Source organism: Tachysurus vachellii, chromosome 11 (genome assembly GCF_030014155.1).
Source record: "Tachysurus vachellii isolate PV-2020 chromosome 11, HZAU_Pvac_v1, whole genome shotgun sequence".
NCBI lineage: Eukaryota > Metazoa > Chordata > Actinopteri > Siluriformes > Bagridae > Tachysurus > Tachysurus vachellii.
Window position 1 is genome coordinate 22,121,514 of NC_083470.1, and position 26,310 is coordinate 22,147,823.

The 26,310-nt window shown below is 40.3% G+C and overlaps 1 protein-coding gene across 2 annotated transcripts; it reads right to left on the reverse strand.

Moving 5' to 3' along the window:
• On the reverse strand, window positions 1-26,204 carry agtpbp1 (ATP/GTP binding carboxypeptidase 1). Of its 2 annotated transcripts, XM_060880796.1 has the most exons (26): window positions 26,046-26,203; window positions 23,238-23,299; window positions 21,935-22,065; window positions 18,636-18,703; window positions 16,488-16,551; window positions 16,153-16,299; window positions 15,909-16,040; window positions 14,915-15,008; window positions 14,760-14,797; window positions 14,465-14,673; window positions 14,006-14,183; window positions 13,838-13,926; window positions 13,571-13,687; window positions 11,943-12,412; window positions 10,708-10,791; window positions 10,503-10,589; window positions 10,192-10,340; window positions 9,723-9,810; window positions 8,653-8,797; window positions 8,399-8,549; window positions 7,822-8,002; window positions 6,729-6,858; window positions 6,284-6,415; window positions 5,047-5,223; window positions 2,871-3,034; window positions 1-665 (listed from the first exon to the last, which is right to left on the reverse strand). In XM_060880796.1, exons 2-26 carry the CDS (start codon window positions 23,267-23,269, stop codon window positions 509-511), a joined length of 3,414 nt encoding a protein of 1,137 aa, XP_060736779.1. In that variant the 5' UTR covers window positions 23,270-23,299; window positions 26,046-26,203; the 3' UTR covers window positions 1-508. The 2 variants fall into 2 exon arrangements, with proteins under 2 accessions (XP_060736779.1, XP_060736780.1); XM_060880797.1 differs by lacking the exon at window positions 23,238-23,299 and having other exon boundaries at window positions 26,046-26,204.
• Between the last annotated feature and the right edge of the window lie 106 nt (window positions 26,205-26,310).

Sequence of the window (26,310 nt, forward strand, 5' to 3'; positions counted from 1 at the left end):
TTTTTATGCCATGCAATCCTGTACAATGTGCTGCAATGGAACTTTATTAGAATGATATAATATAATGTGGTGATACAATGTCAATGCTTTAAGGTTTAAGAGAAAGGCAGCTTCGCTGTAGTCTATGTGAACATAGTGAAAGTGAAGCGTCCACATGTAGCACCATTCATTTGTTCTTAATGACTTGAGATCGCTAAGGCGTTTAGCATTTTTCACATTTACCTCATGCGTAGCTACTTACATTCTACTTTTAGGACGTTCTACATGTGTCTGGTTTCTTTTTTGTGGACTGGCCATGTTGCAGTCGAGAACTTTTGATTTAATTTGACCTTACAGTATTAACAGAAAGATATGTTTATAATACGAATACGATTCAGTTAGATTGATAGAAATGAAAATGAAGCTTAATTAACGTACACTGGTATCAGTAAATAAGTCGTTTGGTATTTTGTAGGTTGTGTGTTAAAGCTGAATTTGGTACGCTATATATGATAAGCCCTCTCAGCTCTCAGGTAAGAGAGTCTTGGTGGTTGAATTCAGGGTCCGAGTTCAGGTCCAGATGGGCAGGTTCAAGCTCAGGGTCGTTCTCGTTGTCACTCTCGGCGCTGTAGTCCACGTCTTCTATAAAGGCAGGCTCGTCTTCCTCCATCACATAAGTGGTGGGGCTGCGGGTTAAAATACACAGAAAAGCACAAACATTATTCAGTCAGTCACTTCATCACTTGTTAAACTGGATATGGATTTTGCTAAAAAGCTCTTGCTCTCAACCTAAATATAGTATGTATATTGATAATACACTGAGCTGATAATGTAAGTTTATAATTACATACATTTATACAAGAAAATGTATACAACTGCATTATCTTTACTTTTTATCCATTACTAGCTTATAATCAACCGGATTGGCCGGAAAGTGTCGAGCTCTAGGAGGAGTAGCATGTTAGAATATTTATTAAATAGGTAAAGGTTGTCATGTGGGTGTGACAAAGCCAGTCTGGAATTGATGTGCAGTTTTAAGAAGAAGAAAAGAAGAAGGAAAAAAAAAAAAAAAAAAATTTTCTATTGGTTTTCAATAATTTTTCTATAACATCGGCGCTAAGGCACTTATTCTAATAATCATTGTTTGTTCACAGGAACTTGTTTGCTAGTTGTGTTGTTCTACCAATCCATGGATAAAAATAAACATTGTTATTTCACATTTATATTTTATATTTAAAATATAAATTTCTATTTAACTTAAGTATTGAAGTTCTTGTGTGAAAATTAGCACTTTGTCGTTCCTCTATAACGATAAGCAGCAGCGATAACAGGAAGTAACTTGTGTTACTGATATTCAATGAAACGAACATAGCTAAAAACCTTTAAAAGGTACATGTGGTTCACGAATTTTGTTTTTTTCCCCTATTGTTGGCAAATGACAGTATTGTAAGCAGAATGTACTGTAAGTAGACTTCAGGATGTTGAAGTGTGGATGTAAAGCTTGTGATTTAATACACCAGAGTAAAGAAAAAGTACTTAGCGCTACCATTTAACTAACCTTACACAGTCTATGATTTATATAAACTAATCATCTGTGTGATTCCTATATGATTAATTATTAACTATGATTAACCACACCTGGTTAGCGATCAGTTTCTGCAGTTGTTTGGATAGAAGTGTGAATGTAAAGCAAGCTGCTGTGTTGCTCTGTACATGACGTGAACGCTCACTGATTAATTATCTAAACCGAGTCGACTCCGTTAACATCACTGCTGGTCTGAATAACAAAAACCAAAAGTGGCTATGGATTGTGCAGTGGTTTATAAACATCAGTGCATTTCTCTTCCCTTCTTCTCGCTCTGTCTCTATATCTCTCTCTAATACAATAAAGTGATGATGGTTTTATGGCTCTCTTGTTCAGCAGTTAAATGGTTTAATGTTTTTGTGTGTTCCACGCCGCCCGGTGGTTTGGCTGGTTTCAGTGGCTTTTTAATGGTTTTAATGGTGTGAGGGGGTGAGAAACTGGATCCCAACGAGACGTGGGGAGGCAAGGGGGGCCAGACACTGGGGGCCGCCTCAAACCGGATTAGCGGCCTTTCGGATCAGGTGATTAGACGGCTGTAATGAGGAGAGTGGCTAGAGTGCTTTCGCTTACTTCACTCAAGTGTGCAGAGCCCAGCGCGACTGAGAGCTCCTCAAGTATTGCTGGCCATTAGAAGAGGAACGGAGGAGTGTGTGTGTGTGTGTGTGTGTGTGTGTGTGTGTGTGTGTGGTCATCCATTAAAGAAGTAAACAAGCTGGGAGGAGCAGAGGTGCGTTCTCAAGAAGCTTCTAGACACTGATATCATTCAGGCTATTACTGTCATGATTGTTTTTTTTTTTTTTAAATGTGCATCTCTTACACACTGAAGGCTTCTTATTTAGCTAAAATGGGGAAAAGAATAATGTTTTTCATGTAACTAAATGTATAAAATCTATGTCTATGAAAGTCTGCTGTTTAGTTTATGGAGTTAAAATGACACCATTGACATTGTGGATTAATTCGACTGTTTTTTTTTTTCTTTTGCTTTTCCGTATGAGGTTCTTCATGTACTTTGCACAAAAAATGACAAACTTCAACAACATTATTTTGAAATTATTTTGACCTATATTTAACTCCATCACAGCAAATATGCCTGCAGGATCAAATCCCTTTCTGTTTTCGAGCATCGCCGCCTCTCAATGCTTTAACCGATAGAGATTCAGTTTGTCAATGAGAAACGTTTCCCTTCATCATTAATCTGCCACAAAACGTTGTTCATTTTGCCGTGTGTGTGTGTATTTGTGTGTGTGTAAATGTGGTTTCCTCTGGTAAACAGAGGAACAGAGTATTTAGGTGTGTGTGTGTGTACCAAGTGACACTGCAGGTTGTATCTATTAGATCACTCTCCACGTCCAGTAGGTGTGTGTTGTGGTTGCGCAGCTCCAGGGGTGAAGTGTGGCGTCTCAGTCTGAGCAGAGCCATGCAGAACTGAGCTCCCATTTCCTCCAGCTCCCTCGTCCCAATCTGGAGACCCTACACACACACACACACACACACACACTTAACTAATGTAGGTTTCAGCAGCTCGCCTCCTCCAGAGATTCATCACAAATCATCTTCCTGTGTGTGTGTGTGTGTGTGTGGAAATGCTGATCCTTTCACTGCAGAATACTTCAGCCATGTTGCTCTAGTCTCTCATGAGGAGCCATTATCTGTGAGAACACGCAGAATGAGTCACTGATTCAGAGACCCGAGATCTCAGCATCGTCTTCACTCTACTCATCTACTGACCTACAGCACCATCTACTGACTAAACTCTGCCTCATCCTTCCCTGTCCATCCTTCCGTGTCACACGTATAGACCCACATGCACACGTATAGGCACACACACGTGTATAGACACACGTATAGACACACACACTCACACACGTATGTTCACACACGTAGACCCACATGCTCACATATAGACCCACGTGCACGCGTATAGACCTGTACACGTCCAGTCACACACATCCAGACACACATATAGACACACATATAGACACACACATCTTGGGCCCCATGACCCTCTCGCTGGTTCACCAATTGTGATTCTTTGGATTACTTTTGATCGATTCTAACCACTGCATACTGGAACACCCCACAAGATCTAACAGTTTACCCCATGGGTACCAGCGAAGCATGTCTACACACCCAAAACCGCCATTTTCCTCTCCTCTTATAATAATACTCTCTCACACACACTCCTTCTTATATCCTAAACCTCACTTCAGCCGTTTCACCAGTTAAACATAAGCAGCATGAGTTTCAGAAAGCCTGCGACTGCTATTAATTTAAGGCCCTGTGCACTTATAGATTAACGCAGACGTCATCTCCTCGTTCTGATAAGATCATTCTGCATGCCCTAAAAAAAGGAAAATCTAAGGACATCGTCACAATTGCTCTTTCTTCCGGACCGAAGGCGATCTCCGTGAGAGTTCAGTACACTTAATCCAGCGTGAAACCAAACTAATCTTGGTGGTCTGGAGTTGGCTTTAAGTTCACTGGGGTGCGAAGTGCACTGTGCCTCAGAGTCACCTTCTTCTGAGCAAACTTCCTGTTTCAGGGAAGGCCAAAGTTGTTGTTTGCAAAAGACCTGATAAGAGAAAATCATTTATCCATTTAAACCACAGCGCTTAGGAATTCTTAAATACGATTGGACAAAAATTGTCCGTTTCTTTACGCCGCAGAGCAGCTGAATGCTCCAATCTGATTGGTCAGAGGGAGGGTGTGTTATTTTCTTAGGTTGTTCCAGCTGGAACAAGTTAATGCTCAGTTCTAGTATGTTATTGTTACTATAGAAACAGCACGTATGAAGGGACAAATCATCTAGGATTAATAATAAATGGACCAAAAAAAACAAAACAAAAAAAAAAAACGTTTAAATTGGCATTTATTGAACATTGTTGAACGGAGCCTCAGTCGAAAGGACTCTCAGTCTCGGTTAAGCTTTCCATGTTCTTGGTAAAATGACGTGTGTGTGTGTGGTTGACTAAGTGTGATTGAGTGTGTGTGTGTGTGAAAGAGAAAGTCTTTATATCACAGCGATACCGCAGGTGAGAACAGGTAGTAATTCGTCTCTCAGACTTCCCATGAGATTAAATCTGATTCTAAACCATTACCATGCATGATTTGACATTTGCTAACGAATGAAATGTGGTAATATTTGCCAAATGGCTGTTGTTGAAGCAGAGACCATGGTGTTCTATGAAAATAATTCACTCCATTAGGTTCAGGAGAGTTGATATGGTGATGTTTTCTGTGAGGAGACGTTCATGTCATCGATTTATAACAGTTCAAGCTGTGGATTAGCAATAAAATGTTATTGGCAAATAATCGGCTCAGATGTGATTCTTTACTTGTTCCTTTAACTGAGCAGCTTTGCTTGAAAGGCTTCAACCAAGCCGCCGATTGTAGTCAGGAAAAAGTAAACAAATGCTAATTATTTTGATATTTTAAACTTCCATTATAATAAATATCGCTAATAATCGACTGATGCCTTGTACCTTGTATTTGCCCTGGTCGCAGCCGCACAGCGTGCTCTCCATGGTGTAGCTGCGCTGGACACCGATCTCCTTCCACACCACCACTCGCGCCGTCGACTCTTTCGATCGCTCCACCACGAAGCTGCAGCTGGACAAGCTAAAAGCTGGAGCCAGCTGAGAGAGCAGCTTAGGGAGAGTCTAAAAAAAAACATGTAAATATAGTATGCTAGCAAACTCCTGATGATTTGACAGCCTCTGATGTTTGACTATAGCACTGAGTCTACTTGAAGACATTTCATGATAAATGATTTATTTTTGCTGAGGATTTGCTAAGAAGGCAGCCGAGTCACTACATCGTCGCTGTCGGGCGGAAACCTCGTATGTCCAAATTTGGTCAATTTCATATTTTTTCACATATCGATGCTATTGGTCAGTCCCCACGTGGGTCTGTTATTTTTACAAGTTATTAACCAATCTAAAGTCTTGAAAATAGCTTGAGCGCAAATCTCATAACTCCATTGGACACTTCAACTGTCCACCTCTTCCTCACTCCGCGGGAGAGCTTCGCGGCATATTTCTCCTTAATAAGAGTCACAACGAATCAACACGTCTTCTGAGGTAAATGTCTTCAAAACACTGGGCTCAAAGAAAAAAAAATCTTAACCCCGCTAGTTCTGGTGCTCGTCTGAGGACAGGAATTTAGCGCAAGACAATCCACTGCAACGCGGACTAAACCCTGTGCACTGCAGATAAGGTACAGCGTTTTTTTCATTTCCTGAAAAATAACGGTTTTGGACATACGAGGATTCCGCCAGACAGCGACGATATCAAAAAATTATGATTTTCAGAGATTTCTTCAACTCCAAAAATACATCCCAGGAAAGTGAATCGATACACTGCTATAATAAGCTCATATTATCGTTTCCCTTGTCCTATAATCTTATGTTCTCTGTATATATTTAAAATAGAAAAGTATATTTAATTTCATACGTTATTTTACATGTGAATAAATATATGTGATTTTTGACAGAGCTCTTTTCTCAAAACAAACAAAGCTTTCACTCTGTAGTCAGGAACTTGTCAGTGAGTGGGAGGGGCATAGTGTTTCTTTGCTGTCAATCACAGTGACACTAGCCAGTCACGGGCTTCCGTTAGCTAGTGTATGCTTGAGAAGGCAAATGGCAAATCATTTTTTATGGCTTTGTATATCACAATATCGAATGGATATTGTGTGTGTGTGTGTGTGTGTGTGTGTTACCCTGTATCCCAGGTCCTCCTGCAGGTCACAGGAGCTGGCACTGACATTGGTCTGCCACACCGACTCCTTTATGCTGCAGCCGTACATAAACACATTCTTCTTCCTTGAGTGGCCATGGTAGTCACAAAACACCTACACACACACACACACACACACACACACACACACACACACACACACACACACACACACACACAGTAATAAACTGCATAATAACTGATAACTGCATCCTAGTGAATAAATATACACTGAGAAAGTCACACACACACTCGCTCACCCACAAACACTCACCCTCCCACTCCCCCACACCCACACAGTTATAAAAGATAACTACCTCCCAATGAATAACTACACACTGAGAAAGTCTCACAGAGAGACAGAGAGATAGAGAGAGAGAGAGAGAGAGAGAGAGAGAGAGAGGGAGAAATATCACGCCGTGCCTCACCAGTGGTGCTTTTCCGATAGCACTGAGGTACTGCAGCAGACTCTTAGTGTAGTAGATGGTGGGGTGAAGCTCTGCACTGGGGTTCTGCCACTGTCTGTTCAGATCCTCACCACTCAGAGAACATCTGTGACTACACACAGAAACACGAAGAATTAGTAAGAGAGAAATCGCTAATACAGAAAAATACTAAAACTCCAGTATCATGTTTTATCATCTAACACCACAGCAATTTAAAATATCATTAAAAAAAAAAGGGTTATGTAATCAATTAATTGATTATCTCTAAATATAGATAGAAAATCTCCTCATTTCCACAGTTGTTTGTTCAATGGTAGTTCTGGTTAATGGCAGACGATAAATAGATTCTTTGGACATTCTTCAACTTTTAGAAGCATGAGATTACATTCATTCATTCATTCATCTTCTACCGCTTATCCGAACTACCTCGGGTCACGGGGAGCCTGTGCCTATCTCAGGCGTCATGGGGCATCAAGGCAGGATACACCCTGGACGGAGTGCCAACCCATCGCAGGGCACACACACACACACACACACACTCATTCACTCACACTATCACACACTACGGACAATTTTCCAGAGATGCCCATCAACCTACCATGCATGTCTTTGGACCGGGAGAGGAAACCCGGAGTACCCGGAGGAAACCCCCGAGGCACGGTGAGAACATGCAAACTCCACACACACAAGGCAGAGGCGGGAATCGAACCCCCAACCCTGGAGGTGTGAGGCGAACGTGCTAACCACTAAGCCACCGTGACCCCCCTAAACATATATACATTTCAAACATCCACACCGTGGCGCTAGCCATGGAGCTTTGCATGGCATGGATGCACCGTCCCTGGGCAGAAGAATAGCTCTCGCAGGCTTCTGTGGAGAAAAGGGGGAAAAAAAATTTTTTTCCCCCATACATCCACACCGCGGCCATGAGATTACAAAATGATGAAAATAAACTTAAATAATGAGTCAAGATAAAAATCGCCAAACTATACAAAAACTACAGCAAACTATTTCTTCCTTCTGTGTACTAGACTTGTTTCGATGCCTGTGTGTGTGTCTGCACTCGTGTACATACTTGCCGTTGATGACTCCGTCTGGGTTGAGCATGGGGATGATTTTGAAGATGTAGCTCTCTCGAAGGCTCTGTGCCAGAGGGCTGGAGCTCATCAGGAACTCCAGCGTGCCCTTCATCACCCAGCTGGCGTTAGTCTCTCCGGGGTGAACACGTGCCGAGAGGAAGACCAGAGGGCGGTTCTCTGCACACACACCACAGCCGTCAGGTTCAGGTTTTGATTACAGGGATAACAATGTTTGCTTATCTTCACAGTCTGAGGCAAGTATGAGTTGCAAAAAATGTTTCGGTTGCAGTAAAGCTGAAAGACTCTAGGAATGATTGGTGTGTGTGTGTGTGTGTGTGTGTGTGCATTTGTGTGTTTGTGCGTGTGCTTGCACACGTGTGTGCTTGGGGCTGTCAAATGTTGTTGTAGGTTTTTTAATTAAAAAGGTTTTATTAAAACAAAAACTAAAAGCCAAGATATTTCCTTTTGGTTTCTATAGAATTAGGATTCGGTGTCACATAGCATGAATTCGCTGCATTAATATTCCTATCAATCAAAAGGTCCTCGTAAATATAAGAAGCCTGCGTGACGTACTGAACTGACAGACGTGGTCGTTGCTAGAGGACTCCGGCATGGCTGTGATGGTCAGCAGAGGGCAGTCGTTTCCTCCGAGCGTCTTGCAAAGCTGTTGCTGTCTGTAGTAGATGTGAGGCGTGCACAGAGCACGCAGCTTCTGCAGATGCATCTGACGAACACAGACAGCAAACATCACCACATCAGTCACAGTCTCAGACACACAAAGCAGAGCGTAGAGAAACGGACAGAAGGCCAGGAGGTTAAGTTGTTACCTTCAGGGTCGAGTAGGTGTACGGGTAATGATAAGCGAAGTAACAGACGTCATCCTTGTGATGAAAGGTCACGGTAAAGGTGATGGTGTAATAGGATTTGCCCTTCTGACCCCCGGCTGCGATGGAGCTCCGTGAGAAATGGTTCCTGTTTACACAAGAAATAGATTATAGCACTGAGATAGCATCTTTTAAGTCTGAATCTCTCTATAGATACGATCCAGGTTTCTGTCAATAACTTCATATATGCGATCGATAATTTCACACGGAAGTGAGATGCAGCCCAACACTACTTAGAAGTTAAATGCCAAACACAGCATGTCATGTTACCAAGTAACGCACACCCAACAACTTGCTGAGTGTTCTGTATAACCGCTGGCACTGGAGACACATTTCCTAAATGTTAAATAAACATCTCCTAAGAGTTTATGGAAATACACCATTACCAGTCATCGAGTCATTGAGAAGTCATCGATGATGTGGTACAATACAGAAATATAATTCTATACAAAAACTTACAGTCTGTGTTTCAGATTTAAAAATAAGAAGTTCCGATTCTGAATCTTTTCTTCGCCTTGCTCAAGGGTCCAACAGTGGCAGCTTGGCAGTGCTGGGGCTTGAACCATGATCCTTCAATCAACAAGCCAGTGCCTTAACCGCTTGAGACACCACTGCCCTACAATGGTGTGCATGAGGGCGGTTAGTAAAATCAGGGTCGTTTGCTAAAGTCATGGTTGGGGGTTTAATTCCCACCTCTGCCACGCGTGTGGAGGTTGCACGTTCTTCCTGTGTGTCAGGGGTTTCCTCCAGGTAATCTGGTTTCCTCTCCAGTCCAAAGACATGCAGTGTAGACTTACTGACATCTCTAAATTGTTTGTAGTGTGTGTGTGTGTGTGTGTATGTGTGTATGCAATTGTGCCCTGTGATGGACTGGCATCCTGTCCAGGGTGTAACCTGCCTTGTGCTTAGAGTCGGGCATGGCTCTAGGTTCCCTATGACCCAGTAGAATAAGCGGTATAAGCGGGATGGATGGATGGATGAATGGTGTGCATTTGGAATAAAGCAGAACTTACTTGTAGTAGCAGATGTCAGATCCAGTGCGAACCCAACGCGGGCTGCCCCTGATCGCTTCCTGTACCGAGTACATGAGCACCTGCATGCCTGCATCAAGTACACACAGTATACTTATATATATATATATATATATATATATATATATATATATATATATATATATATATATATATATATATATATATATATATATACACACACACATATATACATATATATATAAATAAATCACATTAACACAACACCCCAGAGAGAGAGAGAGAGAGAGAGAGACTACTACACTCGCAGTACACACACGTTTTCGATCGTTCAATCAAGTCATTCAACAATTTGTTCAGTAAATGTGTTTGTACTAGTGGTTTTTTTTTGCCTGTAGTGTTAAGTCAATGGCTTGAGATGTAGGGCTGCTTTCACACACTGTGTTTTTTTTTCTTCTCTTCTACAGAAAAAGCCCTGGCCGTAGCTCACCGTAGTTGAACTGGCTGTTGGATTTTTCACAGTTGATGATGTTGAAGCGATACGGTACTCCCACACGCATGCCGCTCACCTCAAAGTAGAACCACTGATGATAGTGGTTACTGTTGATGTCCGAGTTTAGCACCAAGTCATACTCGCACCTAAAGTGAAAGGAAAATGATCGATTTATATCTTAATAATATCCTCATGCAGCAACACTGACGTTACTGTTCATGGAAGATTCCCTACAATTTTTGATAGACTAAATTGCTTTATAAAGAAGTGTACTGGGTGATGGGAAACTAATCCGTTCCGGTACTTACTTTCTGACTTGAACTGCTTTGCGCAAGTTCCCTGATTCAAACTGCGAGTTGAACTTCAGTGACTCCTCGTCATCAATTAAGGGACAGCTAAAAAAAAAAAAAAATGGACAGAGATTTTTATTTTAAAACAGACAGGACCGAGTGCTTCTTTGATTTTAATTATTAAACATATTCGAATAAACTGTTACAGCATGAAAGCACAGACCTCTGCAGGTCAAGGTCATACACAACTTTATCCATGATGTCACTGGGGTGAATGAGCCTCTCGATATCCTGGAAGATTTTTGCCCTGTTGGGAAAAACGGTTAAATTGATTTGATTTTCTAATAACCCTACATTTTGAAGTTAAATATTATTAGTGTAACTATTAGTAATTAGTATTAGTAATTATTATTAGTGTAATGGTTACATTTGCACTAAGAGGAAGGTGTTATTACATCATAAAACATAACGGCCAATCATCTTCCTATATGCAAATGTCTTGCAAATTATATGGGAGTAACTTTTCAAATGTTATTATGACACTAGTAGAGGGGTGGGGCATGAATGGGGTGAGGGTGTGTCTAATATGCATATTTACAGTATCTGAGTACCTTGATAGATCGTTTCGGTCTCATTTTTGAAAATAAATGAGAGTCTTTGTGGAACGGTCATGTTAGATTTTCTGTACAACATACAATACTGGCTCTGGGCCGCATCTGGCTGAGTTTCGGCTTTGATTTTGGCCCACATACCACACGGAACTGCGGCCCAAAGTTGGCCCAAATGCTAAAATGCCCAAACGCTAAAAGTTAACCAGACCAATACTGGAAGCAGACCAAAACAATTTCACTATGTCACCAGAAATCAGCCATAACTGGCCCACAACAGTGCCAAAATCCACAGATATCAGCCACACAAGAGCCAAAATGCCACTACCTTTACCTCAGAACTACCACAATTTATCTATCCACAATTTAAAGCTCCAGAAAACCGCCATAACACAATATTATGCTAGAATCCCCAAAACAGAATCAGAAATGACACTTTTATGATATTTTATATACATTATAAGTTATCTAGCTAGGGACGTGGTAGCCTAGGGGTTAAGGTATTTGTCTACCATTCGGAAGGTTGTAAGTTCAAATCCTGAGCCCTTAAGGGCATCTGCTAAATGCTGTAAATGTTATGTAATGAAACTTGCATGTAAATGCATGTACATGACATATATATATATATATATATATATATATATATATATATATATATATATATATATATATATATATATATATATATATATATATATATATATAGATATCTATATATATATCTATATATAGATATATATATATAGATATATATATATATATATATATATATAAATAATCAGGAAAATACAAGTCTGGTAACCTTTCTGCCAGATTAAGTGGAGCGGATGTTTGTAATGAAGGTACTCACCTCTGTACACCGTACACCCGCTCAAGATTGTGCTCTCGAAAGCAAGGTGCCACGTGACCAAAGTAATCCGGATACGCCACCTCGGTGTACCCAGGCACAGAGAATGTTCCTTTCACCATCTCCAGGTACAGATCGGGGTCATGCAGAGGCAAAAGGGCAGCAGTGTCAGGCACCTCTAGCTCCGCCTGCTCCCCGCCCTCTTCCTGAAGCCCCGCCTCCACACAGCTTCCTCCGTTCACCGGATCAGAGGATTCTAGAAGCAGCCGGCTCAGACCGTGTACCAGCTCTCGCTCTGGAGCTTTGGAGATTTTGATGCTGTCTAAATCCACCGTTTTTTCTTCCTCGTTCTGGTGTGAGGATTTGTTTCTGGGTGTGGTCTGAGCCGTGGGGATGACTATAGAGCGTTTTTGGTGCTTGGGAGCCTCAGAAGCGGGAGGGGATGTGGATTTGTTAGTCTCAAAATCATGGTCCTGAAAGAGAGGGCATCCAAGGTGAATGGTTAGCCGCAGTACATCATGGTGTATGTTGCTTTTTTAATCACCTGGAAGAATTTCAACACTCCTGAAGGAGAGTAATTTAATAAAGAAGTGCACATTATATCGATCAGAGAGCGCTAATGTAGTTCTATCTGCAGTTCCCATCATACCGGGTGCAGATAAAAAATAACAAGCGGTGAAACTTTTTCTGAAGATCGAACACAATTCCATATACTGTATTACGACTGGAGAATTTCTAAAGCTTTAGCGGCTTTTAAAAGACATAATAGTCAGTGATTTAGAAGAATTTAGCAGACATGTTGCCTCATCCTGATTGCTTGGATGCTGGCAATTCATTGCATTTGTTCATATAAATTTTTTTTTCCTGTACATGTTTCTGTGACAGTAAGCTACAGAATTACTGACACACTCGGTAAAGTCACGTAGAAAAAAAATATATCGTAAAATCGTGATAAAATCGTGATAAAATCGTTCTTGTGCTGCAAATACGAGAGAATGTCTTCTGTAATTCATTAAAATTGTATGGTTAAAAAAAAAAAAAATACATATAATAAATATTTAAATGATTCAGTAATGAATATAAATAAAATAATTACCAAAATGATTCGAAAAATATTTGTATAAATAATATTAAATGTAATTGTTTAAATGAAAATTAAATGAACGTTCATTTTTAACAAAACTGCCTGTCGATCATTGGCACCGTTATAAATATTCCCTATTATATTTAACTTTTTAAAAATTCATCCGAATGTCTAAGCAAATCGTTTACGTCTCTGGTTTAGGAAACTATGATGAATATGAAGTCTATAAGACGTTTGTGGAAGAGGAAGAAGGGTTGAAGTAAAGAGGAAAAAAGGAGAAGGCCCCTGATTCCCATCTTTGCTACTATATAATCACTAACCTCTAAAAAGATTCGTGAAATAGATAGATAGACAGGCAGACGGATGGACGGACAGACAGACAGACAAACAGAGACAGACAGACAGACAAACGCAGACAGACAGACAGATAAATAGAGACAGCCCAACAGACAGAAAGATAGATATATAGATAGACCAACAGACAGATAGACAGACACTTTATTAATCCTGGAGGACATTTGATGCTAAACTAAAGGCAAATCCTTACCTGAAAATCCTCAGAAAATTCCGGAAAGAAACGTTCAAAAGGTCTTAGCTCATCAAATGGGCGTATGGGTAACTGTCTGGGTCGCAGTTTGTTGATATCCGTTTCGATGTCATCATTCTGCATTGAAATCGTGTTAAAAAAAATTAGCTTCGATTATTATTTTAGTTTTAATCAAGCACACAAGGTCGCTATGTTTAACCAGAATATATTTCAACATGGACTTTGAGGTGTGACATAAGATTCCTGTATCAAAGATGAAGAAGTGACCTGTGACTTGTGGTCCTTCTCGTCCTCCTCATTCTCCGTATCGATCTCAGTGTCCTCGTTATCGTCGCTCTCGTCTAAAACGTCATCCACTGCAACACACAGGGCGTGATACAGAATCTAACCGTTTGTTCTATGCTTTTTCTGCATGTGTATGTTTATGCGTTTTACCCTCCGGTAGCTGACTGTAGAGCTGAGCAACGGGTCCGGAGGCTGGAACGTGGGGTAGTGGGTAATTAAAGACGCTCTTAATGGTGGGCAGAGGCAAGCGGTTCTTTGGAAAGCACTTTCTCATGATCAGGCTGGAAACGTTAACCAGAGGATCCAAAGTCCTAACAGCTAAACACTCCTGATCGACAGAATAATGAGACAGAATAATGTACAACATTGCACAACATAGCAGAGAGGCATTAGACCATTTTAATCTCACATAAATGTTGGTGTAAAAAAAAAAAAAAAAAAAAGCAATGATGAGGTGGTGGAAATGAGGTCCAATGCAAAGGGTATCGTTTGATTATTTAAATATAACAGCAACAAGGAGACCTTCTATATTCCACACAACAGATGTAAAAATGTTCAGATAGATGCCAACAGACTACAAGCGATCGACACAAGACGTTATGTTCTTACAGCAGAAGTGTTGTAGAGAATCCTCATGCCGTCTGCGTCGACGAAGGCCTTTCTGCCCAGCTTAAGGTTAGTGATGTTTTTGATGCAACCCAGAATGCTTTTGCGAATCAGAACGTTTCTGTGGCGCGTGTCGTTGCGATGCCAGTCCTGGTAGATGGCGAGCAGAGCTGGCACGTGTCCCCTGTCTACCGCCCGCCTTGCATTCATCTCTGATAAACAAAAAGAACCAACACTGTGAACACGTTCCGCAGGACTGCTTGATTCTTTCATTATATTCCTGAAACTGAAAACTTACTCGTTTTCAGCAATGCTGCCAAAGTATCAAGGGCCACTCTGTGATTAAAAAAGGGACAAATGAGTGAGATCTACGTTACATCCATTACGCAGTCGCTGCAGCTCTAAGTGTTTCTTTTAGACTGTGAGCGTGAAGAAACCAGGAGTCTCACGTACTTCAGCAGTGTGGTGTTCTTCTTGCTGTAGGGGCCGATGACTTTGAACATCATCTCCACCACGCCGCTCTTTCCCAGAGACACAGCGTTCACTGCTGCTGACAGAAATAAGAACGATTCAGGGTTTGCTCCTGGCACATATAAATCCACAACTGTTTTATTTGTTACTTTTTAATATGTGGACTAATTAACAAATGAGTCTGAATTATATTCAGTAAGAAGCAAAAATCTTCACACCAGTCCCTTTAGGAGTTTTGTTTTCTTTGTGATTGTTGCAGCCAAAATTAAATATGAATTTTTTTAAATTTGCGATGCAACTTGCAGAGTATTTATTTATTATATTTCATTTATTTCTTTATTTATTTCTTAATTTTTTTCTATTTATCTTATTATTATTATTTTTTATAATAATATTAATAATAATAATAATAATAATAATAATAATAATAATAATAATAATAATAGGGGGTCACGGTGGCTTAGTGGTTAGCACGTTCGCCTCACACCTCCAGGGTTGGGGGTTCGATTCCCGCCTCCACCTTGTGTGTGTGGAGTTTGCATGTTCTCCCCGTGCCTCGGGGGTTTCCTCCGGGTACTCCGGTTTACTCCCCCGGTCCAAAGACATGCATGGCAGGTTGATTGGCAAGTCTGGAAAATTGTCCGTAGTGTGTGATTGTGTGAGTGAATGTGTGTGTGTGTGTGTGTGTGTGTGTGCCCTGCGATGGGTTGGCACTCCGTCCAGGGTGTATCCTGCCTTGATGCCCAATGATGCCTGAGATACAGGCTCCCCGTGACCCGAGGTAGTTCGGATAAGCGGTAGAAAATGAGTGAGTGAATGAATAATAACAATCCTGGAGGAACTGAAATACGCACTTGTGCTCAATACTGGGGCAAGTTATTAAGGAATAAAAGAACCAACCAAACAAAAACCTTTTATAAGCTGCAGCTGATTATCTATAAATTTATAAAACCCAATCTGAGACAGTTGTACTCACAGTTGCTGGCGTAAACACGGAGCACCTGTAAACACGGCAGCAGCAGCTTGTAATTCTGCAGGTTCTGTTTCAGCAGGTTGATGGTCACATTCAGAGCCCCGTTCAGCCGGGCTTTAATTCCAAACTTTCTGTCTACAGAGGAAATCAGGCGACATGTCATGGTGTCATTACTGAAGTTCAGGCTTTTCAGAAATCTTCTACTGTATATAAACAAGCTGGAGCTTTACGCGGATCTTTTTCTTACCTTTAGGCCCGACTTTGGCCAGCAGAGAGTGGATCTGCAGCATGAGCTCTTCGCTGGGAGACGTTTCTCTACCTGAGCTGATCAGTAACTGCATGAGGATTCCGGTTCCTCCTTTAGACACAAACACTCCGATCCTGCGGCCGCCACCTACACAACACGGTGACTGTTAAGTCCGTGTTTCCTTTATATGTTCAATTCTTTTCCACACACACACACACTCATATGCACACACACGTGCACACACTCATATTATTAATGCAAATGCTATAAATGCAAACATGACAAAATACAAAGGTGACAAGACGTAACAATAATGTTAAATCTACTAAACTCACCCACAGTCAACAGCTCATTCAGAATCCCCAAGATGTTCAGAGTCGTCTGTAAATCCCTCGTGTTCTGTAGTGCAAAATAAAGCCATAGATAGATTCAAATATATAGATATAAATAATATAAATACATAGATAAAAACAAATGAAAGAAAAATGAATAAATAAAGAATAAATAAACAACGATAAATAAACAAATGATTAAATAAATAAATATATATATAAGAAACGAATCGGTAAACAAATAAAAAAAAACAATAAAAGACAAACTAACAAAAATTGAGAAAAATACAAAAGAAATTATATATGAATTTATTTAATTTTAACAAACACCATTTATGCTTTTGCTATTGTTAACAACAGTTCAGTTCAGTTCAGTTCACTTTATTTATAAAGCACATTTAAAACAGCCACAGGACTGACCAAAGTGCTGTACAATAACAGGTGTTAATAAAAAAAAATAAAAAAAACAGAGCAAAATAAAAAAAAAAATGATATTAAGACAGGAGAAATAATAAAAAGCGAAAAAGAATTAAACAATGCAAAAATACACACTAAAGCACTAAAACAAGCAATAATAGAACAATTAGAAACAGTAAGAAGAGAATGAAAAGGAAAACTATAGAAATACAGAGGAAAAGAGATACGTTTTTAAAAGGGACTTAAAGAGGGACAGAGAGGGTGCTAATCTTAATTCTATTGGCAAATCATTCCAAAGCTGTGGCCCAATTACTGAGAAAGCTCGATCCCCTCTACGCTTGAGTCTTGAAAAGGGAACAGAGAGGAGGTTCTGGTTGCCTGATCTTAGACTTCTGGAAGGAGAGTAAGGATGTAATAACTCAGATAAATAAATAGGAGCTTGATTATGCAGGGCCTTAAAAACAAATAAAAGTATTTTAAAACGAATTCTGTAATCAATAGGCAACCAGTGAAGAGTCCTCAGAAGAGGGGTAATGTGATCGCTTTTGTGCTTTTTTAAAAGAAATCTGGCAGCAGCATTTTGAACCAATTGTAAACGGTTAATTGGATTTTTGGCAACACCACAGCATAGAGAGTTGCAATAGTCTAAACGAGATGTGATTAGAGGATGTACTGCCATCTCTAAGGTTTTATCAGTTAAAAAGTGCCTAATTTTTGATAAAATGCGTAGCTGATAAAAACTCGATCCAATGACAGCGGAAACTTGTTTATCAAATTTTAAGGACTCGTCCAAGAGAACACCCAGATTCCGTACCTGCGGAGACCTAAAGACGGAAAGACATCCTAGGTCAGGGTTGGTGACCTGTACACTTTCTGTGGGGCCGAACACTATCACCTCAGTTTTATCTTCATTTAAAAACAGAAAGTTTTGGGCTAGCCAAGCTTTAACTTCATCTAAGCACAATAAAAGGGATGTAATGGATGAGGGGTCATTTTTCTTAAAAGGCAAATAGATTTGGGTATCGTCCGTGTAAAAGTGAAACGACACTCCGTATTTCCTCAGAATGGAGACCAGTGGTAACATGTACAGGGAAAACAGGGAAGGTGCCAGAATTGAACCTTGAGGAAGACCACAAGACAGCGGGGCAGACGAGGAGGAAAAGTTACCCAGTTTAACTATATACTTTCTGTTTGATAGGTATGACTGAAACCATTTTAAAACCGTGCCTGATAGTCCCACCCATGACTCTAATCTAGCGATAAGTGTAGAGTGGTCAACCGTATCAAATGCTGCAGATAAATCCAGTAAAACTAGAACCACAGAATCTCCAGAGTCAGTAGCTAAAAAAAATATTGTTTAGCACTCTCAGAAGAGCAGACTCAGTGCTATGAGCAGTTTTAAAACCAGATTGAAAATTGACACAATTTTTTCTAAAATTTTAGATGTAAAAGGTAAGGCAGATATAGGGCGGAAATTTTTTAAGATAGATGGATCGAGTGAAGGCTTCTTGAGGAGAGGCGTAACAGTAGCCACTTTGTAGCAACAACAGTAATATAAAAATAAAATAAAAAATAAACGATAATAATAATAATAATAATAATACTAATATTTTAGTAACTAGACTGGACACCTGCTGCAGTGCATTGTGGGATTTTGTATGTGCTGCACTGTATGAAATATAAGAAGTGTGTGTGTATTATTTGTCTCTTTTCTTTTCCTTTAATAGAGTTTACCTCTAGAGACGACAGAATGACCTCCATCCCACTCGATCCTTTAGCCATGATCTCCTTATGCGTCTTCTCTGTAACACAGCAGCAGGAAAAAAACAGAAGCTCTGACTGTTTCTTAGTTACTAACCCAATAAAACACAACATTCGCAAGTATATAACAGCCCTGATACACCAGCTTAGCTTTCAAGCCAAGCCTGTACCTATCTGATACTTCAGTTCGATTCATTTTTGTATTTATTTGGACGTGGAGAACGTTTCACACAGCCCTGAAACATGCTTCCCATGTTAGACATTTCAAACATGTAATCAAGTTTCAGGCAGGAGAATATGTGCAGGGAGCAAGCTCTGAAACCCGAGTGTCCGGTTCCAGCCTCGCGATCACCTCTCTCAAACATCTGAGCCATCTGAATGTGTCACTACTCCAACAAGAACATGAGGAACTAACTGGCCCCATTGTCTTCTTGTTCTTGTGTGGAAGAAGAAAGCCACAAGTATCCTCACAACAAGGTCAGAGCTGAGGGTAAAGTGACTGTAACAGGGAAGTGGAAGTAGAAGCAGAAGTTTAGCTGTGTTTACTTTTGATTTACATTCAGAGAGGAGTCTGGTGCACGCTGACAGAGCTTGAAATAGAGCACAGTGGAAACAAGCTTCATCACATCTAAACAACAGGCAAAACATGCAAGTAGAAATGCCAAAACACCAACTGTTATTAACTGTACATCAAAGGAGCATCTTTTCAAAGATCTTTCCCAAAATAGGCATTATTTACTGCTCTTGTTATTCATTTGCATTTGAGTTTATTATTCCCTTAAAAAGGAAGCACGACCTCAACACAAACTGTATTGATTTAGTTCTCTTCAGTGATCCAAGTTTGCTTTACACATAACTGTACTATCAAGTGCATTGTGGGTAATCTATACTGACTAGGATGCATTGATCTTGTCACAGGTTTTGGTGAGTTTTTAAGACCCATTTAGTGGTTCATTTAAAAGAAAAAAAAAAGCCTGGAGTTGCACTAAATTACGATTGTTCCCAATTATCAATCACTGACCATTAGTGCTTCCTACACAACCAATCACTGAACACTACTGTGTTTATTGACCAATCACTGAACACTACTACTTCCACAACAATCAATCACTGATCATTAGTTCTTACTCAATAACCAATCACTGGTCAATATCATGTCTATTGTCCAATCATTGATCACTACTGCTTCCTCAAACTCCCAATCTCTGATCACTACTGTGCTCTCAAACTCCCAATCTCTGATCACTACTGTGCTCTCAAACTCCCAATCTCTGATCACTACTGTGCCCTCAAACTCCCAATCTCTGATCACTACTGTGCCCTCAAACTCCCAATCTCTGATCACTACTGTGCCCTCAAACTCCCAATCTCTGATCACTACTGTGCCCTCAAACTCCCAATCTCTGATCACTATTGTGCCCTCAAACTACCAATCTGTGATCACTATTGTGCCCTCAAACTACCAATCTGTGATCACTATTGTGCCCTCAAACTACCAATCTGTGATCACTATTGTGCCCTCAAACTACCAATCTGTGATCACTATTGTGCCCTCAAACTCCCAATCTGTGATCACTATTGTGCCCTCAAACTCCCAATCTGTGATCACTATTGTGCCCTCAAACTCCCAATCTCTGATCACTATTGTGCCCTCAAACTCCCAATCTCTGATCACTATTGTCCTCTCAAACTAAAAAAATCCAATCACTGATCATCACTTCCTAACAACCCTTTCCGATTTTTAAAACTCAGCACCTTCTCTCGTACGGAGCTACTTTAAAGCCTCATTATACCACAGCACGAATAACAAAGTGCGAGCTGCTCGACAGAGAGTCTTGTCTAAAATGCACACATCATATACCTGCCTGCTGATTTACAGCTGTTTATAAAAACATACTGCGCTACTCAAATAACTGGTGACACAACAGACTGCTGCCGAGGTCCTGTTGGACACGATTCAGTGAAGCGAAACAAGCACAGATCGTTCTTAAAGACACAGCACATTCACGGCGACAGAGTAACAGACACCAACATCATGCTAATATTTCCAAAACATTCCTTGAAGGTGTGAGATTTAGCAACTGAGCAACACGACGTGTGTCGTTTATTTACCGAATAACATGTTTAACTTGGATATTATTATCCAATCTTGGTGGTGTGGTTTATAATAATCCGGTGCTTTGTTTAGTTTAAATACATTAAGTATTAAACATGTTGAATAAATCAGTTTAGCAAACAGGAATATTGGTTCCTTAGATAAACACATGACATTATATTACTATGAAAATGAGAAATTCCTCTGCACAGCGAAATGAAATTCATGATAGCTGGTTTAATCCAGTCACAGTAAAATATTGACCAATTTTATATAATGAGAGATTTGAACAGGAAGTGAAATCGTCTTTGAGAAGGCCAGAGTGACTTTAAAAACTGTTAATCATCGTGTAACCTGATAACATACTAAGCAGCAAACACGAAACAGAGCAGCATAAAGCCTGTAAAGTTTAAATCCTAACCATTTTGAGCTATTAGTAATTACCAGGGCTGTACAGAGGCTGAACGCATCTATCCCTCCTTCTGCGACTGCTGTAGTCCATCTTTATCTTTCACACACACACTTTCATGCACCTATGCATATATGTACAAACACACGTTTTGTCACATGCATACACGCTTGGCATATTATCAGCCAGACTGACACTTAGCCTCCTGGTACTGTTCTGACCCCTACAGTGAAAATATCGACAAACATGCACGGTGACGTCAGAGCCCGAGTGTGACCGAGTCAGGAGAAGGAAACAGGAGCTAGGAGAGACTTACAATCCTTCACATTTCAGACACTGGAAACATGAGGGATATGAAGGATACGGTTTCAGGTCAGGGACTGAGGTGTGTCAGAAAGTTCACAGGGGGGAGATTTTAGCATAGAGTGCAGCTTCAGCTTACTCAGAAAATATCAGATTTAGGGGTGGGGATGAGACAGCCATGTGTATGTAACAGTAAAAACCAATAAGAAGTTTAAAATCCTTATTTTGTTCGATGTTGAACAATACCTGAAAAATGAAAAATGTTTAGAGAATTTGCCATGGAATGCAAGTAAATACAGACCATTGAGACTAGCATCTTATGACAGTAATAAACGAACAGTATCATGGAATATGTACCAACAGTAACAGGATATCAACAGTAACAGGAATATGTGTTTTATTCCTTACAAACATGTGTCTGGATCTGGTTATGCCAAGAGTGCTGGACTGTGTGGACTCGTTCACCTTGAGTCTGGATGAGGTGCAGGATTTTGCCGGTCACTTGTCTGATGGCCTCGCTGTCGGGATGCAGAGTCTCTACATTGAACCTCTCCAACTGCCCGAGTAACATCAGCACCCGGGAACTGCTGGGGATGCTGCACACACACACAGGGACACACACAGGGGAGGACACATGGGGACGCACACACGGGGGGGGACACACGGGAGGACGCACACACGGGGGAACGCACACACGGGGGCACGGACACAGGCATGGGGACACACAGGGGGACGGACACAGGCATGGGGACGCACACGGGGACAAAGGGACGACACACAAGAAAAAAGGGATGGCGCACACACACAGGGATGGACACAAGGACGCGCACGCACACACAGATTTTAGTTGCAGGTTTATGACCAAATAATAAACAGACATTCACATTAAAGGGAAACTCAAGGAAAATGAATTTAAGCTCCTCAGACACACCACATCTTTAACCCAGGTGAAATTCCCACTAGCAAGAAAACTGACATTTATTTCTAATATGTGAAGAATATTACTACAGAAATGGAAGCCTAAGAGCAGTTGTTGGATTCAGTCAGAGGCATCGGAAATTTGAAACATTTTTTGTTTTATCTGGCCTGCAAACACACACGCACACACACATATACACACACACACTCACACTACTTTACTAAAGATTGATAAATGATACCCAGCATAAGTTGTGTTTACAATATAAACATTGTCAAAATGATTTAGGATTTAATGGTTCTCCGAATAACAGCTGGTCACAAGAGGATTTAGAAATCCTCAAACTCAATTTAATCGTTGCATTTGTGTATTTATGAAGTGTACATATGTTTACAACCCCTTACTGTTTATTCATCACTATTTGCACAATGCCATTACAATCAGTACTCTGGTCTGCTATATTTTATTTTATCGGTCCTGTAGAATTTTGTATTGTGTACACTAGGTTACACAATAGGCACTTTTTTTTTAGTCCTTAGCTCTGTGTTGTTTTTTGTTTTATGTAGCTCTTTGTTGACTTATGTAGTCCTCTGTTGTTCTATATAGCACCAAGGTCCTTGAAAAATGTTTCATTTCATCATGTACAGATATATATGGTTGAAATGACAATAAAATCTTCTTGGCTTGACTTCATGCACCATTAGTTTCTGACAAGAATACACAGTAAATCTTCAAGTCTTTAATATATTTCTTAGTATATAGTAATCCTTCGTGTTTGTTGGTGTGTGTGTGTGTGTGTGTGTGTGTGTGTGTGTGTGTGTGTGTGTGTGAGAGAGAGAGATCACAAACCCTTTCTCTGTTGCCATTTTGGGTTTATTCATTGCTTGGCCCCCTCACACAGTTCAATCAGACTGTGGGAGACAAAGATAAAGTCATTCACACGTCACACACGTCCCTAAGCAATGAAAAGATAATGAAATGTTTACAGGAAGCATCACGTGGCATCATGCATTACACTAAGGGACGACATTATTAGTAAAAGGAAATTACTGCTACAGCACAACATTTCTAAATGAACACAAAGCATCACAAGCCATTAGAGGATATGTAATAGTCTGTGGTCCTGTTAGACAAGAATACTCAAAGTAAAGGTCTGTTAAACGGTCTTGACAATGCAACCAACACATACACACACTCATACACCCCCCCCACACACACACATAAATCAACCTCCCAACCAAACCATCACACATGCACAGACACAAACCCTCCCCCTGCACAAAAACAACCAACCAACCACCACTACACACACCCCACACACCCAACCAACCCATCACACATACACAATCAATAAATACACAAACACACACACACAACCATGCACCCACCCACCAAACGACCGACCATACCCACCTGACACACCCACCCGACCCATCAAACACAAATCAGCCAATACACACACACAGGCAGATAAGCGGCTGCATTTGTGTAACTCTCTAATGCCCTAGTGGCTTCATGCCCCACACACAAACACAGACAGACACACCCACACAGACAGACACACCCACACAGACAGACACACCCACACAGACAGACACACCCACACAGACAGACACACCCACACAGACAGACACACCCACACAGACAGACGCACCCACACAGACAGACGCACCCACACAGACAGACGCACCCACACACAGATACACACACACACACAGACACACAGATAAGCATTTGTTTAGTAACTCTTTAATGCCCTAATAGCTTCGTGCCGCATTTCCTCCTAATATGAAACACGCAAAACAGAAAAGTTGTAACCCTTTCGTTTCAATCAGTAGACTTCCAGTTATGTAATCTGTCCTTTGTGTATTTCTGTTTGACTTTTATTGAACACTGTGTGTTTACTTTTAAATGTTGGGGTTGAAGGATGACAAAGTAAATATTCCGGTTCAGTCACATTCATTACACGTTTTAACTGAATTCATTACTTTAAAATAACAAGTTTTAATGTGAAGACGGCTGATCTACCATTAGCTAGAAAGTGTCCTGCTGTATAGCCAGTTATGTTCACTACTAATCTAAACTGTTATTACCAAAAACACAGACTAACATAGTAAACTAAACCTCAAACAATTGACATGATTGTCGCTGATTGGCTGCATGAGTATACAGACTGTGTTACAAAGAAACCAGGCTCGTTAAGTGCTTCTTCGTGTGATTCTGTGTATCCATCCGTCTTATGATAACTGGGGCAGTTAGTTCGACGAAATAATCTGACGTTTGTTCACAAGCAAATAACCATGAAATAAACATGAAACCTATCTATTAATATCTATTTTTTTGTAGACTTTCATAGACTGGAGTAGTTTAACCCATTATAACATACGATACAGATACCTTCCCCCAAGCAATCACCCTCATTAACTAATTATATTCCCTGCTTCATATCTATAAGTATTGCAGTATCAGAACTGTCAGTCATGACATCATCCCTACATGTTACACTCACTACTATTGCTGTATATTGTACAAAAAATTCTAAAGTAAACTCTTTATCGTACCTGACACACAGTACTGTTATTTCCACTACCGTGCACTCTAAAACTTTATGTAAATTACTGATCTGTCATATATTCTGCATTTCTATTTTCCTGTCTGTATTGTCTCCCATTGTCGGTTGTTGTCTTGTAAGTCTGGTTTTGAATTGCATAGTATAATCTTTTTTGTCTCGTATGGTCTGTATTTGTCTCGTACGGTCTGTTTCTGTCTCTTATAGGCTGTATTTGTCTCGTATAGTCTCGTATAGTCTGTGTACGTCTCGTATAGTCTGTGTACGTCTCGTATAGTCTGTGTACGTCTCGTATAGTCTGTGTACGTCTCGTATAGTCTGTGTACGTCTCGTATAGTCTGTGTACGTCTCGTATAGTCTGTGTACGTCTCGTATAGGCTGGTAACGTCTCGTATAGGCTGGTAACGTCTCGTATAGGCTGGTAACGTCTCGTATAGGCTGGTAACGTCTCGTATAGGCTGGTAACGTCTCGTATAGGCTGGTTACGTCTCCTATAGGCTGTTTATGTCTTGTCTTGTCTGTTTTTGTCTTGTATAGACTGTATTTGTATTGTCTTGTCTGTTTTTCTCTTGTATAGTCCAGGCTAAATGTATAGTGTTATTTATGTCTGTACTTTTGAGAGTCACCAGCAGCTGGAACCGAATTCCTTGTGTGTGTAAACGCTCTTGGCCAATAAACCTGATTCTGATTCTGATTCTGATCTGAAAAAGTAACATTATTTTATCTGTATTTAAACCACAGTTCATATTTTATCCCCATGCACAGTCATAGTCATTATGCAGTTAGCTACAGAAGCTCGGATTTTAGGGCAAATCTATTTTTTTTTTTAAATGCACTGGCATCACACTGTTCAGTAAAGAAAATTAAACCACTTGACATCCGTCCTATTCCTACTGATGGTGAATTAGATATTTTCTTTTAAATGTAACAGCTACGAAAGCTAATCGTATACAATACAATATGATGTCAGTTGCACCTGCCTTAGCGACTCTGGCTAACCGCTAAGAACATAAAACACTAAACCGGCAGCTGTCAAACTCTCAACAATAAACAACCTGATTACAGAAAAGATAACAAACATTACCAACCTTTAATGTGTGTAAAACCTGTTCCATCACAAGACATAACATCTCCTTTCTCCAGACTCCTATAACCTGTTTAGTTGCAACGGTTTTATTTACTAGCAGTCCATATTGATAGCCTGCCAGCTAGTGGCGACAGACGTTGCGCAGATCTACACCTAATACACACTAAAAGAAACACACCTAAAATAGCTTGCAGATCTACGGATTGCCACACACTTCCGTGTCAAGCCTCCAAACCATTAAATAAAGTACGTGCTTCTGGGAAGTG

Excerpts from the sequence above, each read along its gene's own strand:
- agtpbp1 (XM_060880796.1), bottom strand. The coding sequence starts at position 23,269 with ATGAATAAACCCAAAATGGCAACAGAGAAAGG. Across the intron at positions 8,798-9,722 it reads TCTGACATCTGCTACTACAA|GAACCATTTCTCACGGAGCT; the intron begins GTAAGTTCTGCT and ends TTGTGTAAACAG. Across the intron at positions 3,035-5,046 it reads GCGACCAGGGCAAATACAAG|GGTCTCCAGATTGGGACGAG; the intron begins GTACAAGGCATC and ends GTGTGTGTGTAG.